Source organism: Hyla sarda, chromosome 8, assembly GCF_029499605.1.
Source record: "Hyla sarda isolate aHylSar1 chromosome 8, aHylSar1.hap1, whole genome shotgun sequence".
Taxonomy (NCBI): domain Eukaryota; kingdom Metazoa; phylum Chordata; class Amphibia; order Anura; family Hylidae; genus Hyla; species Hyla sarda.
Window position 1 is genome coordinate 145310381 of NC_079196.1, and position 18445 is coordinate 145328825.

General features: G+C 44.7%; 1 protein-coding gene across 1 annotated transcript in view; it reads left to right on the forward strand.

Moving 5' to 3' along the window:
- Positions 1 to 18445, forward strand: part of TMEFF2 (transmembrane protein with EGF like and two follistatin like domains 2) — an 896284-nt gene that overhangs the window by 109800 nt on the left and 768039 nt on the right. The window contains exon 3 of the mRNA XM_056536247.1: positions 16336 to 16465. Within this exon, the coding sequence (XP_056392222.1) occupies positions 16336 to 16465 (130 nt within the window). The remainder of the gene's footprint in view (positions 1 to 16335; positions 16466 to 18445) is intronic.

Genomic DNA, 18445 nt, shown 5'->3' on the forward strand with positions numbered 1-18445 from the left:
AAAAATTGATGAAAGGTGTCAACGCAGGATAGTCCGGATGGTGGATAAGCAGCCCCCAACAAGTTCCAAAGATATTCAAGCTGTCCTGCAGGCTCAGGGAGCATCAGTGTCAGCGCAAACTTTTCATCGACATTTAAATGAAATGAAACGCTATGGCAGGAGACCCAGGTGGACCCCACTGCTGACACTGAGACATAAAAAAGCAAGACTACATTTTGCCAAAATGAACTTCAGTAAGTCAAAATCCTTCTGGGAAAACATCTTGTTGACAGACGAGACCGAGACAGAAGAAACCAAGCTTTTTGGTAAGCCACATCATTCTAAGTCACATCATTCTGTTTACCGAAAATGGAATGAGGCCTACAAAGAAAAGAACACAGTACCTACAGTGAAATATGGTGGAGGTTCAACGATGTTTAGGGGTTGTTTTCCTGCCTCTGGCACTGGGTGCCTTGACTGTGTGCAAGGCATCATGAAATCTGAGGATTACCAATGGATTTTGGGTTGTTCTGTACAGCCCAGTGTCAGAAAGCTGGGTTTGCGTCCGAGATCTCAGGTCTTCCAGCAGGACAATGACCCCAAACATACATCAGAAAGCACCCAGAAATAGATGACAACAAAGCGCTGGAGAGTTTTGAAGTGGCCTGCAATGAGTCCAGATCTAAATCCCATTGAACACCTGTGGAGAGATCTTAAAATTGCTGTTGGGAAAAGGCGCCTTCCAATAAGAGAGACCTGGAGCAGTTTGCAAAGGAAGAGTGGTCCAACATTCCAGCTGAGTGGTGTAAGAAGCTTATTGATGGTTATAGGAAGAGACTGATTTCAGTTATTTTTTTCCAAAGGGTGTGCAACCAAATATTAAGTTAAGGTTGGGTGCCAAAAATTTTGTCCAGCCCATTTTTGGAGTTTGGTGTGACATTATGTCCAATTTGTTTTTTTTCCTCCCTTTTTTGGTTTAGTTCGAATACACACAAAGGGAATAAACATGTGTATAGCAAAACATGTTACTGCAATCCTTTTCTGTGAGAAATACTTCATTTTCTAGAACAATTTCAGGGGTGCCAACATTTACGGCCATGACTGTATGAGCCTAATATCTGATCAACTGCTTTAAAACAGTTGTAGTAAAGCAGTTGATCACTTACTTCAGGCTCATGTATGTCTATATGGAGCCAGTTCTTCATGAAAAGTGACATTCCAAGTCCAGTTTTCATTTTGTAAACTTGTGTTCCATATCTATTTGAACAAACTGAAGATAGCTGTTTTTATCCCTAAGTACTCTATTATTTACACATTGAAAAGCGCAAAATATTTTTTCCGAATTTGCCATCAGTTATCAGAAACACTTGTGTGTTATGAATATAGAAATATATGTACTTTTATTGTTTATAACATTAACCCGTGCTGCCTTTATTGGCTTTATGATGCCTCTTTGCTATTATATGTGTTCATCTTAAATATGCAGTATAAGGATACACAAGAGAATTAAATACATAAGGAACAAAGAGACAGCTTTATTTTAAAACCTGGATCATTAAGTTGCAAGGCAAACAATACAATTTAATGTGACTTGAGGGAATTTGTATCCTGACTGAATTTTTTTTTCAGTAGATTTGATTTTCAGAGTGTTCTCAGTTAAGTGAATGAATATCCTTAGGAAGCATGCATGTGTTCCATAGAGACATCTGTATGTTGGATAAAACTGTACAAGTGTACTGTAAACCTTAAATGAAAATGTTCTAGGATCATAACAAGGTACAGTATATCAAATTTACATAATCATATTTGGAGGCAAAGTGCAGCAACCCTAGCTCCTTCCCTCTCATGCTCAAAGCCTTCCCATTGTAAATTAAATTTAACCATAAAGGCACAATACAACTGTTATTCCTTTGTTGGATTGCATTTGGTTACAGCTTTAAATATAGACACATAGAATGTGTCAGAAGATAACAACCATTTGGCACAACTAGTCTGCCCAATATTCTGAAATCTATTTACAGTCCCTGGCCTTATCATATATCAAAAATAGCCTTATGCCTATCCCATGCATGCTTAAATCCCTTCACTGTATTTGCAGCGACCACGTCTACTGAATTGAGGGCTACTCCATTCATCCACTGAACATAACATGGAAACCATAATGGACGAACCACAGCCTGCATGAAACAGTGACAGATTCCCTATTTACAGGGGTGTAAGATACATTCTGAAGCGCTTTAGCATTTCAGAAGAATCATAATTATTAAGCTGGACGGAGAACAGTGCTCTGGGTCATCAGGGCTGTCCCATTAAAGGGGTATTCCAGGATTTTTTTTTTCCATTTGACTATGCTACAGGGGCTGTAAAGTTAGGGTAGTTCATAATATAATGTCTGTACCTGTGTTTGCAGAGGCGAAAGCTTCAGGGGTGCAGGAATACAGGCGCTGACCAAGAAGGGGACCAGACTGGTCCCCTTCTTGGTCAGCGCCTGTATTCCTGCACCCCTGAAGCTTTCGCCTCTGCATTTCTGTTGATTCCAGGAAGGCTGCAGACCCAGTTCACTATACTACAAACGCAGATCCTTGTTGTGTGGGAATTTGCACAACCTGGCAGGGTGAGCATTCATCTTTACCCTCCCTTCTCACGCACCTGTGATCCCGTTGATGCTCCACAAGGGAGCGCCTGTTCTTTTGTTTTACTGTACCTGTGTTTGACAGTTTTCTCACAATTCTTATGTGATTTTCACCCCAATATTTATTTTTAAAAGCATACAAAATGACTGTTGTCTCAGATTTTTCCCATGTTGCAATGTGGCCAAGACCTGACTAACTTGTCAGCTGATGACAGAGAGTCTGTTCTGCTTCAATGGGTGGAGCAATCACTTGGTGGGAGATAGAGATCCTTCTGCAACTAATGCAACAGCTGTATGCACCCTGATTGAAAACCACAGGTCTTTTTAATGGATGCAGCTCATTTATGTTTTAATGGGTGGGATGGTTGATGTTTGGGAGAGAGGGAAATGGAATTATGGGATTTGTAGGCACAAGAAGAAAACTCAAACAGGAAATACCTGTTCACAAAAAGCTAGCCACAGTGTTATGGTAATCTCACAACATCCAGCCATTTAGCCCCAAGATAAGCACAGATCCTTCCTAAGCATTTCCATTACTGTCTGGCAGGTACATAATAAAATCACCTTATGGTGGATAACCCCTTTAACCTTTATTGGAGCTATGTAAACTCTGCTAGTTTTTGGCTTGAAATCATCATCGATGGCCAAAAGCAGGCCAATGGGGTCAGGGAACTTGATTAGGAGATAGGTTTGAGTCCTGGAAGTGGAATTTGCTTATATCAAATATTAATGGCATAGTCTGTGGAAATGCAACTCATGCCCATTTGGGATTACCCTTTTAACCCCTTAAGGACGGAGCCCATTTTCACCTCTAGGACAAAGCTGTTACGCCTAGCGCTCCGGGTCCCCGCTCCTCCCCGGAGCGCGTACGGCGTCTCTCTCTCCGCAGCGCCCCGGTCGGTCCCGCTGACCGGGAACGCTGCACTGTCATGGCCGTCGGGGATGCGATTCGCACAGCGGGACGCGCCCGCTCGCGAATCGCATCCCAGGTCACTTACCCGTTCCCGTCCCCTGCTGTCATGTGCTGGCGCGCGCGGCTCCGCTCTCTAGGGCGCGCGCGCGCCAGCTCCCTGAGACTTAAAGGGCCAGTGCACCAATGATTGGTGCCTGGCCCAATTAGCTTAATTGGCTTCCACCTGGTCCCTGACTATATCTGACCTCCTCCCATGCACTCCCTTGCCGGATCTTGTTGCCCTTGTGCCTAGTGAAAGCGTTTTGTGTGTCCTAAGCCTGTGTACCAGAACTTCTGCTATCCACCCTGACTACGAACCTTGCTGCCTGCCCCGACCTTCTGCTACGTCCGACCTTGCTTCTGTCTACTCCCTTGTACCGCGCCTATCTTCAGCAGCCAGAGAGGTTGAGCCGTTGCTAGTGGATACGACCTGGTCACTACCGCCGCAGCAAGACCATCCCTCTCTGGCACAGAGGATCCACCTCCTGCCAGCCGGCATCGTGACAGTAGATCCGGCCATGGATTCCGCTGAAGTTCCTCTGCCAGTTGTCGCCGACCTTCCCACACTGGTCGCCCAGCAAGCCCGACAGATCGCCCAGCAAGCCCAACAGATTGCCCAACAAGACCACCAGCTGTCGTACTTGACCACCATGACTCAGCAACTCCAGTCGCAGCTACAGCAGATTCAGTCTCAGCTACAGCAGCAGCAACCATCTCCTCCGCCAGCTCCTGCACCTCTTCCGCAGCGAGTGGCCACTCCTAGCCTCCGCCTGTCCTTGCCGGACAAATTTAATGGGGACTCTAAGTTTTGCCGTGGCTTTCTTTCGCAATGTTCCCTGCACTTGGAGATGATGTCGGATCAGTTTCCTACTGAAAGGTCTAAGGTGGCTTTCGTAGTCAGCCTTCTGTCTGGAAAAGCCCTGTCATGGGCCACACCGCTCTGGGACCGCGATGACCCCGTCACTGCCTCTGTACACTCCTTCTTCTCGGAAATTCGAAGTGTCTTTGAGGAACCTGCCCGAGCCTCTTCTGCTGAGACTGCCCTGCTGAACCTGGTCCAGGGTAATTCTTCCGTTGGCGAGTACGCCATACAATTCCGTACTCTTGCTTCTGAACTTTCCTGGAATAATGAGGCCCTCTGCGCGACCTTTAAAAAAGGCCTATCCAGCAACATTAAAGATGTTCTGGCCGCACGAGATACTCCTGCTAACCTGCATGAACTCATTCATCTAGCCACTCGCATTGACATGCGTTTTTCTGAGAGGCATCAAGAGCTCCGCCAGGAAAAAGACTTAGATCTCTGGACACCTCTCCCACAGTCTCCATTGCAATCTGCGCCTAGGCCTCCCGCCGAGGAGGCCATGCAAGTGGATCGGTCTCGCCTGACCCTGGAAGAGAGGAATCGCCGTAAGGAAGAGAATCTTTGTCTGTACTGTGCCAGTACCGAACATTTTTTGGTGGATTGCCCCATCCGTCCTCCACGTCTGGGAAACGCACGCTCGCACCCAGCTCTCGTGGGTGTGGCGTCTCTTGATGCTAAGTCGGCTTCTCCACGTCTCACGGTGCCTGTACGGATTTCGCCTTCAGCCAGCTCTTCCCTCTCAGCCGTGGCCTGCCTGGACTCTGGTGCCTCTGGGAATTTTATTCGGGAGTCCTTGGTGAATAAATTCCGCATCCCGGTGACCCGTCTTGTCAAGCCACTCCACATTTCCGCGGTCAACGGAGCCAGGTTGGATTGCACCGTGCGTTTCCGCACGAAGCCCCTCCTAATGTGCATCGGACCTCATCATGAGAAAATTGAGTTTTTGGTCCTCTCCAATTGCACTTCTGAAATTCTCCTTGGACTACCCTGGCTTCAACACCATTCCCCAACCCTGGATTGGTCCACAGGGGAGATCAAGAGCTGGGGTACCTCTTGCTTCAAGGACTGCCTTAAACCGGTTCCCAGTATTCCCTGCCGTGACCCTGTGGTTCCTCCTGTATCCGGTCTCCCTAAGGTCGTTATGGACTCTGCCCGCCTTAAGAAGTGCCTCTCCCCCCCTCCCAGTCCAGTCAGGCAAGCCTCGGTGCCTCCTCATGGCCCTCGTCCTGGTGTCACACTGCCCCGTGCCAGGCCTCGCCCTCTGCCCTCCCTCCCCATTCCCACTCCTGCTGTACTGCCTGCCGTTGAGGAATCCCTCCATCCTTTCCCGGTGTCCTCATCCCAGGGGGGGCAGTTACCGGACAATGAGAAGGGGAGACCTAAGGGGGGGGTACTGTTACGCCTAGCGCTCCGGGTCCCCGCTCCTCCCCGGAGCGCGTACGGCGTCTCTCTCTCCGCAGCGCCCCGGTCGGTCCCGCTGACCGGGAACGCTGCACTGTCATGGCCGTCGGGGATGCGATTCGCACAGCGGGACGCGCCCGCTCGCGAATCGCATCCCAGGTCACTTACCCGTTCCCGTCCCCTGCTGTCATGTGCTGGCGCGCGTGGCTCCGCTCTCTAGGGCGCGCACGCGCCAGCTCCCTGAGACTTAAAGGGCCAGTGCACCAATGATTGGTGCCTGGCCCAATTAGCTTAATTGGCTTCCACCTGGTCCCTGACAATATCTGACCTCCTCCCATGCACTCCCTTGCCGGATCTTGTTGCCCTTGTGCCTAGTGAAAGCGTTTTGTGTGTCCTAAGCCTGTGTACCAGAACTTCTGCTATCCACCCTGACTACGAACCTTGCTGCCTGCCCCGACCTTCTGCTACGTCCGACCTTGCTTCTGTCTACTCCCTTGTACCGCGCCTATCTTCAGCAGCCAGAGAGGTTGAGCCGTTGCTAGTGGATACGACCTGGTCACTACCGCCGCAGCAAGACCATCCCTCTCTGGCACAGAGGATCCACCTCCTGCCAGCCGGCATCGTGACAAAAGCCCTTTTTTGCAAATCTGACCACTGTCACTTTAAACATTAATAACTCTGGAATGCTTTTACTTATTTTGATTCTGAGATTGTTTTTTCGTTACATATTCTACTTTAACATAGTGGTAAATTTTTGTGGTAACCTGCATCCTTTCTTGGTGAAAAATCCCAAAATTTGATGAAAAATTAGAAAATTTTGCATTTTTCTAACTTTGAAGCTCTCTGCTTGTAAGGAAAATGGATATTCCAAATAATTTTTTTTTTGGATTCACATATACAATATGTCTACTTTATGATTGCATCATAAAATTGAAGAGTTTTTACTTTTGGAAGACACCAGAGGGCTTCAAAGTTCAGCAGCAATTTTCCAATTTTTCACAAAATTTTCAAACTCACAATTTTTCAGGGACCAGTTCAGGTTTGAAGTGGATTTGAAGGGTCTTCATATTAGAAATACCCCATAAATGACCCCATTATAAAAATTGCACCCCCCAAAGTATTCAAAATGACATTCAGTAAATGTTTTAACCCTTTAGGTGTTTCACAGGAAAAGCAGCAAAGTGAAGGAGAAAATTCAAAATCTTCATTTTTTACACTCGCATGTTCTTGTAGACCCAATTTTTGAATTTTTACAAGGGGTAAAAGGAGAAAATGTATACTTATATTTGTAGCCCAATTTCTCTCGAGTAAGGACATACCTTATATGTCTATGTAAAGTGTTCGGTGGGCGCAGTAGAGGGCTCAGAAGCAAAGGAGCGACAAGGGGATTTTAGAGAGTACGTTTTTCTGAAATGGTTTTTGGGGGGCATGTCGCATTTAGGAAGCCCCTATGGTGCCAGAACAGCCAAAAAAAACACATGACATACCATTTTGGAAACTAGACCACTTGAGGAACATAAAAAGGAATAAAAAATAATATATTTTTCACTAAAATGTGGGTTTCCCCCCAAATTTCCAATTTTTTAAAGGGTTAATAGCAGAAAAGACCCCCCAAAATTTGTAACCCCATCTCTTCTGAGTATGGAGGTACCCCATAAGAGGACCTGAAGTGCACTGCGGACGAACTACAATGCTCAGAAGAGAAGGAGTAATATTTGGCTTTTTGAGAGCAAATTTTGCTCGGGGGGCATGTTGCATTTAGGAAGCCCCTATGGTGCCAGAACAGCAAAAAATAAAAACACATGGCATACCATTTTGGAAACTAGACCCCTTGAGGAATGTAACAAGGGATAAAGTGAGCCTTAATACCCCACAGGTGTTTCACGACTTTTGCATATGTAAAAAAAAAAAAAAAAAAAAATTCACTAAAATGTAGGTTTCCCCCCAAATTTCAAATTTTTGCAAGGGTTAATAGCAGAAAAGACCCCCCAAAATTTGTAACCCCATCTCTTCTGAGTATGGAGGTACCCCATAAGTGGACCTGAAGTGCACTGCCGGCGAACTACAATGCTCAGAAGAGAAGGCGTCGTATTTGGCTTTTTGAGAGCAAATTTTGCTCGGGGGGCATGTCGCATTTAGGAAGCCCCTATGGTGCCCGGACAGCAGAAAAAAAACCACATGGCATACCATTTTGGAAACTAGACCCCTCACAGAATGTAATGTAACTGTACCCCACAGTGAGCATTTACCCCCCCACTGGTGTCTGACAGATCTTTGGAACAGTGGGCTGTGCAAAATTTTTCATTTTCATGGACCACTGTTCCAAAGATCCGTCAGACACCTGTGGGGTGTAAATTCTCACTGTACCCCTTATTACATTCCATGAGGGGTGTAGTTTCCAAAATGGGGTCACATATGGGTGTGTTTTTGTTTTTGCGTTTGTCAGAATCACTGTAACAATAAGCCACCCCTGTGCAAATCACCTCAAATGTACATGGCGCACTCTCCCTTCTGGGCCTTGTTGTGTGCCCCCAGATCACTTTGCGCCCACATATGGGGGGTATCTGTACTCGGGAGAAATTGCGTTACAAATTTTGGGGGGCGTTTTTCCCTTTTACCTCTTGTGAAAATGAAAAGTGTAGGGCAACACCAGCATGTTAGTGTAAATTTTTTTATTTTTTTACACTAACATGCTGGTGTAGACCCCAACTGTTCCTTTTCATAAGGTGTAAAAGGAGAAAAAGCCCCCCAAAATTTGTTAGGCAATTTCTCCCGAGTACGGCGATACCCCATATGTGGCCCTATTCTGTTGCCTTGAAATACGACAGGGCTCCAAAGTGAGAGCGCCATGCGCATTTGAGGCCTGAATTAGGGACTTGCATAGGGGTGGACATAGGGGTATTCTATGCCAGTGATTCCCAAACAGGGTGCCTCCAGCTGTTGCTAAACTCCCAGCATGCTTGGACAGTCAATTGCTGTCCAAAAATGCTGGGAGTTTTTGTTTTGCAACAGCTGGAGGCTCCATCTTAGAAACACTGCCCTACAATACGTTTTTCATTTTTATTGGGGTGGTGGAGGGGGCAGTGTACGTGTGTATATGTAGTGTTTTACTCTTTATTTTATGTTAGTGTACTGTAGTGTAGTGTTTTTAGGTTACATTCACACTGACGGCGGATTACACCAAGTCTCCCGCTAGGAGTTTGAGCTGCGGCGGAAAATTTGCCGCAGCTCAAATTTGTAGCGGGGAACTCACTGTAACCTGCTGACAGACCATGCATGCAGGGAGTTGTAGTTTTGCAACAGCTGGAGGCACACTGGCTGGAAAACCTTGAGTTAGGTTCTATGACCTAACTCAGTATTTTCCAACCAGTGTGCCTCCAGCTGTTGCGAAACTACAACTCCCAGCATGTACTGATTGCGGAAGGGCATGCTGGGAGATGTAGTTATGCAATGGCTGAAGGCACGCAAGTACAACTCCCAGCATGCAGAGACAGCCTTATGCTGTTCCTGAATGCTGGGAGTTGTAGTTTTGCAAGATTTAGAGGGGTTCAGGTTGTAAATCACTGTCCAGTGGTCTCAAAACTGTGGCCCTCCAGATGTTGCAAAACTACAACTCGCAGCATGCCCAGACAGCAAACTGCTGTCTGGGCATGCTGAGAGTTGTAGTTTTGCAACATCTGGAGGGCTACAGTTTGAGACCACTTAGTGATCTACAACCTGAACCCCTCTAAATATTGCAAAACTACAAGTCCCAGCATGCCCACACAGCAAACAGCTGTCTGAGCATGCTGGGAGTTGTAGTTTTGCAACATCTGGAGGGCCACGGTTTAGAGACCACTGTAAACTGTGGCCCTCCGGATGTTGCTAGACAACAACTCACCTAGCAGGACCCGGAAGTATTGCTGCCGCCGCCGCCGCACGTGGGGGAGGATCGCAAACGGGGATCCGGGATCCAGATAGGGACCTTCGGCGCCGACCTTCCCTGGATGGTTCCCCCGTTTTGCCAGGACACCGATAGGTGGGCAAAGTGGGGGAACCGAACTTTAACCCCCCTCCCCCAGTCTGCTATTGGTCGGTCGCTCGGCCGACCAATAGCAGGGATAGGAGGGGTGGCACCTCTGCCACCAAACTCCTATCCCTTTAGGGGGATCGAGGGTGTCTCGGACACCCCCGATCCCTCTTATTTTCCGGGTCACCGGGTCACCAGTGACCCGTATGACCCGGAATCGCGCAGATCGCAGGTCTGAATTGACCTGCAATTTGCGTGCATCGCGGTCATGGGGGGGTCTTAGGACCCCCCTTGACGATGTGCCGGGATGCCTGCTGTTAGATAACAGCAGTCATCCCGGCCCGATCACCGCTACCGGTGATGCGGCGCTCCCGGAACCCCGCGACGTACATTTACGTCGCCGTGCGCCAAGTGACACTTCGCGGCGCCGTACATGTACGTCGCTCGTCGTGAAGGGGTTAAGACTTGAGGAAAAGAGCAAAGAATCATACATTGGGCAATAAAAGTTTGACTCGTCTCTTTACCCCTTCTCCTTTCTGGACAGCGACTACACAAATGACACACAGCTTTTTTGGAAAAAATACCTTTTCGGCAGGTGCTGCTGATGTTTAACAAAAAAAGAAGTGCCAAACCAGGAGGGTGAATAAAAGATTATTGGTGTTTTATTATCTGTATACACAAAACACATCAATAGTAGCAAGAATGGCATGTTTCAGGGGTACATTTCCTCTTCATCATGAAGCCGCCAACTTCATGAGATACTGAATTTTATCCCTTTATAGGAATCTAGTGTTGTTTGGTTAACGCATGAGGCACCCTCTGCTGGTCTTTGCTTATTTTCTCCTTCTCTAGGTTATATAGAATTTCATACAATTTTGGTGGGTTATTTTGTTTTTGTTTTTCTTGCCACTTAAGTCAGAAGGTTTCCTGCTAACATCTGTCTATTCATATGAAAAAGAGTTGCTGACTGGCAGAACTGTGCCAGTAAGGTTTGGTTTGCTGTCTGCTGTGTCACAGTATACGTGAGGACACATATTGCCAGAATCTCTCGTCTGCAGCTATCGTGAACACGTGGATAATTGGCATCATAGATTGCCATGTAAACGATTTTAGCAAAACATAGCAGCCAGTTAGAAACTTTTACACCTCTATTGGAAGTTAAAAAGTCAGAATAAAATTCTGTTAAATCTTAGAAACTGATCATGATGGATCCTTTAAAAAATCCAGTTCATTTTTATGGTACTTAAAGGGGTTCCCCGGTGCTTACACATCTTTTCCCCTATCCAAAGCTATCACACCCCCTCCCGTAGGCTTGCATTGAGGGGTGGAGTGAGACGTCACAGGGGGGCGGAGGCATGACGTCACACGGCGCCGGCCAGGTGGTCGCCTGTAATCAGTCCCGGAGCAAACACGCTCCGGGGACTGATTACAAATGGGGTGCCGCGTGCATGATCCCAGGGGTCCCCAGCACCGGGACTCCCGCGATTAGGCAGCTTATCCCCTATCCTTTAGATAGAGGAAAAGATGTGTAAGCACCGGAGAACCCCCTTTATCCACCATAAGGTGATTTTAGTACGTACCTGGCAGGCAGTAATGGACATGCTTAGGAAGGATCTGCGCTTGTCTTGGGGCTAAATGGCTATGTTGTGAGATTACCATAATACTGTGGCCAGCTTTTTGTGAACTTGTATTTCCTGTTTGACTTTTCTTTTTTTGACTACAAATCCCACAATTCCATTTTCCTCCCTCCCACACATCAGCCACCCCACCCATTGAAACATAAATGAGCTGCATCTATCAAAAGACCTGTGGTTTTCAATCAGGGTGCCTACAGCTGTTGCATTAATTGCAGATGGATCTCTCTCCCATCAAGCGATCCCTCCACCCATTGAAGCAGACAGGCTCCCTGTCATCAGCTGACTAGTGAGTCAGGTCTCGGCCGCATTGCAAGCTGGGAAAAATCTGAGACAACAGTCATTTTGTATGCTGTTAAAAATAAATATTGGGGGGGGGGGAAATCACAGAAGAATTGTGAGAAAACCATCACACACAGGTACAGACACTATATTATGAGCTACACTAACTTTACAGCTCCTGTAGCATAGTCAAATAGAACAAATTCCTGGAATACCCCTTTAAACTGAGGCAAAATAAAATCTATTGTCGCAGGAAAAACTGTTGTTTAAATCAAAGTTATATGTTAAGGCCCTTTTTTCAAAATATTTGGAGATTTTTTTTCAAATGTTCTCACTTTTTATTTTCAATATATCTGCCATCACATTAGGATAACATTTCCTTGTTTGCTTGTTGCGCTGTATGGAGTCATTTCATCGTCATCAGAGAAAAGGATTACAATAAATTATAACTCTTTATTTTAAGTGCCCTTTTATGAGCCACCTCTTTTATAACCCAATTGAGCACCAACTGGCACTTAAAATGATTCCTGAGATTTCACTTTTTATACCCCCTCCCTTAACTCTTTTAATAGAAATTCTTGAGTCACATGAATGAAACACATGACTTGAAATGAAAAAAAAAATTCAGGGGATAAAACACCAAATGTTTTTAACATTAAAAATGTTTAATTACAGATGGGAGAGATGGCACCATCCAAGAGTTTTGCAGGAATTAGGTACCATGCTAGATAGACCCTTATTCCTTATATTTAAAGATTCTATAATGTCAGGAAGTGTTCCACAGGACTGGTGCTTAGAAAATGTGGTACTTTTATATAAAAGGGGTCAGAAATGGATCCCTGACAGTTATGTGCTAAATAATAAAACATTAGGAAAAACCTCTACCGAAAATTACTTGGGGGCACTGGTGGACAATAAGCTCAACTTGACTAGTGCCAGACAGCTGCTGCCAAGGCTAATCATGTCATGGGTTGTATCCAGAGCAGCATAGAGGCTTGTGACAAGGACATAGTTTTGCCTCTGTATAAATCATTAGTCAGACTTCATATGGAGTATTGTGTCTAGTTTTGGGCACCTATATTTAAGAAGGGCATGGCTGAACTCGAGCAGTGCAGGGGAGGGCGAAAAAGATAATTATGGAAGATATGGGAGGATTACAGTACCAAGAGAGGTTATCGAGCTTGGGGTTATTTAGTTTAGAGAAAAGGGGCAATGTGATCACAATGTACACATATATGAATGGACAGTACAGAGATCTTTCTAGTGATATTTTTATTCCTAGTTTAGTAACAAGGGGGCATCCTCTACAGGGCATTCTCTAGAGGAAAGGAGGTTTCACAATCATCATGGACGTGGATTCTTTACTGTAAGAGCAGTGAGACTATGGGACTCTCTACCACATGATGTGATGTTTGAATGTTTAATTAAAAAAAATCAAGAAATCATAGAATGTTGATCCAGGAATTTATTTTTCTTTGTGATGGGGCAATAGACATAAGCCTTATAGGAGGTTTTTGCCTACCTCTGGATCAACACAATGGGGGATATTTATCAAAGGATTTAGACTGGTTTTTCCTGTCTAAATTTGTCGCACAGAAAGTCGCAGCCTAAATATGTGCGACTTTTACTCTAGAGGATTTTTAGAACATGATGCATTCTAGTCTATTTTAGACGGAAATGCATGGCAAAATGCATTGGTGCTGAATTTATCAAAAGCTACTTTTCAGCAACAAGTCGCATCGGCTGAAAGTACGCTGAAATGTCAGACCATTTTGGAGCAGGTTTAAATACAGTCTAAAGCATAGATCTCAAAGTCTGTGCACAGAATTTATCAAGAGCCGGGCGCCATTTGATAAATTAGGTGCACAATAGACCAGACTAACCCTCTGTAGTTTGGTCTATATTGATGCGGGACATAGACAACTTTGATAAATCTCCCCCACTAGGTTTAACTGGACATCATCTTGTCTTTTTTCAACTTCATAAACTATGTGACTGTGTAATTATTTTAGTAAGGGTGAGTGTTGCTGTCTCAGAAAGCATCAATCACACTGATCTTCTGGGCCACCAGGTTACGGATTGACAGCGCCATGATTCACCAGTCAGAATTGACCGGCCATTCACAGCAATCGCCATTATGGGGGTTCTTAGGATCAGCATAAGTGATGTGCCAAGACACGATCATAGCTGAACCCCATCAACACACATGTATGTAGCTGTGAGCTAAGTACCAGGGCAAAGAATCCAGCACGGAAATTCCGATGTCTGAATATGGCCTAAAAATTGGAAGCAAAGATAATAATAGTGAGGAATTGAAATCTAACCTAATATATGCAGGGTGGTATTTACAGCTTATACTGCCTTGACACTCTGAATACCCACCATCAGGGTGATTCCTAGCGCATAGGATTTTTTTAATGCAGAGCTGTAACAAATATGTAGGAAATAAATGTTTCTGTTACATTCCAGTGTTGACATTGACAGTAAATTTCACCCCCTATACACAGGGTATGCGAATCGCAACATACATTTATCAGTTCTGACCCATGTGGACCCATGTGGGAAATTTTTTTTCCCCTCTTTGCTACAGCATGGTGGGAGCAACTACATCAAAAGTTTTTTGTTTTTTTTTACTCACTTAAAGGAGTACTCCGATGGTAACCTATTAGGGGGTAAATGAAGCATGAATCAAAGTTATATAACATTGTAATGTACTCACGTTGTCCATGTCGGCTTCTTCCCGGACTTCTCCTCGCTTTTCCATCTGGCCGGAAGCTGGTTCCTCTGATGACGCTCGACCGCGTCTTCCTCACAATCCGGTGCCATCTTCGCCTGGTGACTCATCGCTCCCATGAGTCACTGCGGGCTGTGACGGCCTCCCAGCCCGGAGTCGGCTACTCCCCCAAAGTTAATTTATTCTGCGCATGCGCAGTACTACGCAAATAGCGTAGGGCTAACGCTAGGCTCCTATCGCTTCCTACATTAGCCCTACGCTATTTGCGTAGTGCTACGCCTGCACAGTACTATGCTAGCCGCGCGTGAGGCTTGTACCCTGAGAGCTGACAAGGAACAGAGCCACGCTCGGCATTCTTGTGACACCGCTAGTGGGCACAGGGACCCCGCTAGCGGTGATGGTATCGACGGGAGGCATTCTTGCGACACCGCTAGTGCAGTGTTTCCCAACCAGGTGCCTCCAGCTGTTGCAAAACTACAACTCCCAGCATGCTGGGAAACACTGCGCTAGTGGGCACATGGATCCCGCTAGCGGTGATGGTAGCGATGGGAGGCATTCTTGTGACACCGTAGTGCAGTGTTTCCCAAATAGGTAGCCTCCAGCTGTTGCAAAACTACAACTCCCAGCATGCCCGGACAGCCGAAGGCTGGGAGTTGTAGTTTTGCAACAGCTGGAGGCACCCTGGTTGGGAAACACTGCGCTAGTGGGCACATGGATCCCGCTAGTGGTGATGGTAGCGATGGGAGGCATTCTTGTGACATGGGAGGCATTCTTGTGGCCGCCGCCTATCAGTACATGTGGTGAGGGTGGAGGGGGCTGATGAGCTGGTAGGGGGAGGATGGGAGAAGATAAACACAAGGGAAGGAGCTGTGAGCGTCACTTTATTATAATTTATTATAATTTCCTGGGGGGGGGGGGTGTGAGGAGGGGGAGAGAGCATCAGCTTACAGGAAGCTGGCGCAGGGAGTCATGGGAAATGTAGTCTTTATGACATGGCTGCTTACTGCTACAGGTGGCAATTACAAGAGAATGGCTGCGCCAAATTTGACAAATTAGGTATCGTTGGAAAGGTCTTTGAAAGAGCTATCAGATGAGGTAAGCTTTTTTTTTTTTTTAAGTACCAGCGCTCCGGAGTACTCCTTTAAGTGCTACCCCCTTTAGCACTGCTGCCCTAGGCACAGGCCCATGGGTGCCTAATGGTTATTATAGCTCTGACTAAATGTAAGAAGTTGCAGACTTTTCCATGATAAATGCTGGATGTAAACAAACTTTTTCCATTTACTGACAGTTAGTAGACTGACTGGATAATCTTTTTTTTCCCAGAATAACATTGCAACCATTGTAGTAACTGTTTCCAGCAGTATTGATCTGTATCATAATAATAATCACAGTATACTGTTAAAATTGTGATACAACATGAATGAGGACTCACCAATGTGTCTTTTAGGAAATAAATCGATCTGTTTCTTTCAGATTTAGATTTATTCTCTGAAAATGAATAAGAAAATCCTCAGCTGTAAATGAATGATAGCAATAAAAGTTTATTAAGATACAGGGTATCTATAAGTCTCTCCTGTGAAATTGCACTGCTTAGCAAAACTGAAAAATTGGGGACGTAATTCTCATTTAGAAAACTGATGACAGAGAAATGCAAATGGTGTTTTCCCAGTAGGCTAACTATGCATCCGGAACTGCTGGTTTAGCACAGATATAGTCATATATATATATATAGTGGAAGCAAAGAGCTGTTTCTAGTAAATGAAACAATATATGCACATATAACACACATGCAAAATGAAAGGATGAGGAACCATGCAAAATAGTAAAGAACAGTTTCTTGTTTCCACCAGTGTCAGCACGATTACATCCCAGTATGTGGTTCAAATGGAGTCACTTATCGAAATGAATGCTATTTAAGAGGGGCTGCCTGCAAACAGCAAAGTGAAGTACTTGTGGTGTCCGAAGGTTCATGTGTAACAGGTATGTTAACTGTAATGTTGTATATGTTGTTCAGTGTAAGTTGTCGCACTTTTTTTTTAATGATTTTACAGTCAGCTTTATTATATGTTATGTTATATATGGCGTATGGATTGTACAAAGTTAAGGAGAAACGCTTGATAGACTGTGGACTGTGAGTTATTTTATTACTCTGCCCCATTAAAAATGTCAGTCTCATTTAATGTATGTACAAAATAGAATAATGAGATCATAAAAATCATAATCATTAAAGGCACAGGATATTTATTTGGCAATATGCTGCTATAAAAATAGAAAAAGATTTACTATATCCAATGACTAGTGTTACCATACATTGGTAAAGCATATTTGCTAGCCTTTGTATAACAATTATAATAATAATAATAATTTAATATAGCACATATTTCTTTCTGTAACCTGATGAAAGACATATGGTTTATGATGGTTTAATAAACATTACCTTCCATTTTTGCTGTACACCAACTTTTTGCTATAAAAGTCGTCACAAAATGTCCATGGCAGATTTTATAGCAGGTTCTCCTTCATTTTATGAATGCTCATATGAACTTCCATCTGCCAGATATGTGGATGTGTAGGCAAGAGCATGACAATTTTGGATTTTATTTGCCCCCTCCTTCACATTCTTTACGTGCTCATTGCCCAGACGCCAGCCTCTGTCTCCCTGAACTACTCATAGCTCGCTCCAGCCGCCCGACCACCAATTTGCAGAGTTTATCAAATTATCAGCTGTTCTTATCACTGACAGAGACAAAGGGGCACCCCACAAGGCCACAGTCACAGAGGGCCAGAGTGGTGAACAGAGGAAGACCAAGATGGGTTGAGGAGAGCTCTCTACATGTTTGGCTTGAGTGGACTGAAAGACAACAGGGAGCAGAGAACAGCATGTCAGTCTGTTGTGAACTGTTGTATAAGAAATGTGACCTCTTTTTGAGGACCACCAAGCTTACAGTTAAGAGCACAGCACAAAGGAATCAGAAGCAGCATGAAATCCCAAAAATATTCACTCCCGGACGAAGCGGAGTAAAACGCGTTGGAGTGTGAGGTTGGGGAGCACCAGAGCAGTCGGCTAACATTACTGTGCTTGGTGCCTTTTCTAGGACACTTTCCCAATCCTGAATTTTCTTCTATTACTGCATTTCACCTTATTTATCTATTACCACATGCATTGGTGTCAGTCAAAATAGGATTTATTTGCACAATGGCACTTTGTATAAAAGTTTTGAATTTACATCAGTGTAGTTTACCAATAGCGTTTATTAGTATACTTACTTTCCTTCGTGTTCCCCCACAATAGGGGAGATTTATTAAAACCTATGCAAAGGAAATGTTGCCCATAGCAACTAATCAGATTGCTTCTTTCATTTTGCAGAGGCCTTGTTCAAAATTAAAGAAGCAAGCTGATTGGTTGATATAGGCAACTGGGCAACTTTTCTTCTGGACAGGTTTTGATAAATCTTCCCATGTTTTTAATTCTGTCTGAGTGTATCTGTTTTTTAGGGGTGGGTATTTCTTGTTATTTTCCATGTCAATCATGTTCATATTATAATAAAGATTACATTTCCTAATTTTTGTGAATTAAGTTGTGTGTATTTGGTCATATTTGGGGGTAAGGACATTATAGGTTGTTATTGCAGTTGTATTCTTTACTTTGATTCACATATATTTTGTTATTATGTTAATTAAGAGGATCTTACTCATGTAGGTTTTTAAATCCCCAAAATAAGCCTGTGGCCGATTAGAAGTTGAAAGGATACTGGACTTTCAAGTCCATAGCTTGATATAGTTTGGGTGGTGGTGGTGTTCCACTTCTTGTTTAGAGATCAATTTGAATCCATTCAATGTAGTGAAAACTAGGAAGTACTTTATCTAGAAAGCCAGATAATGGATTAAAAGAGAATGCCTATGCATTAACCTCTTCAGGACGTGGGGCATATGCATACGTCTGTGGGAATTCCGGTCTCC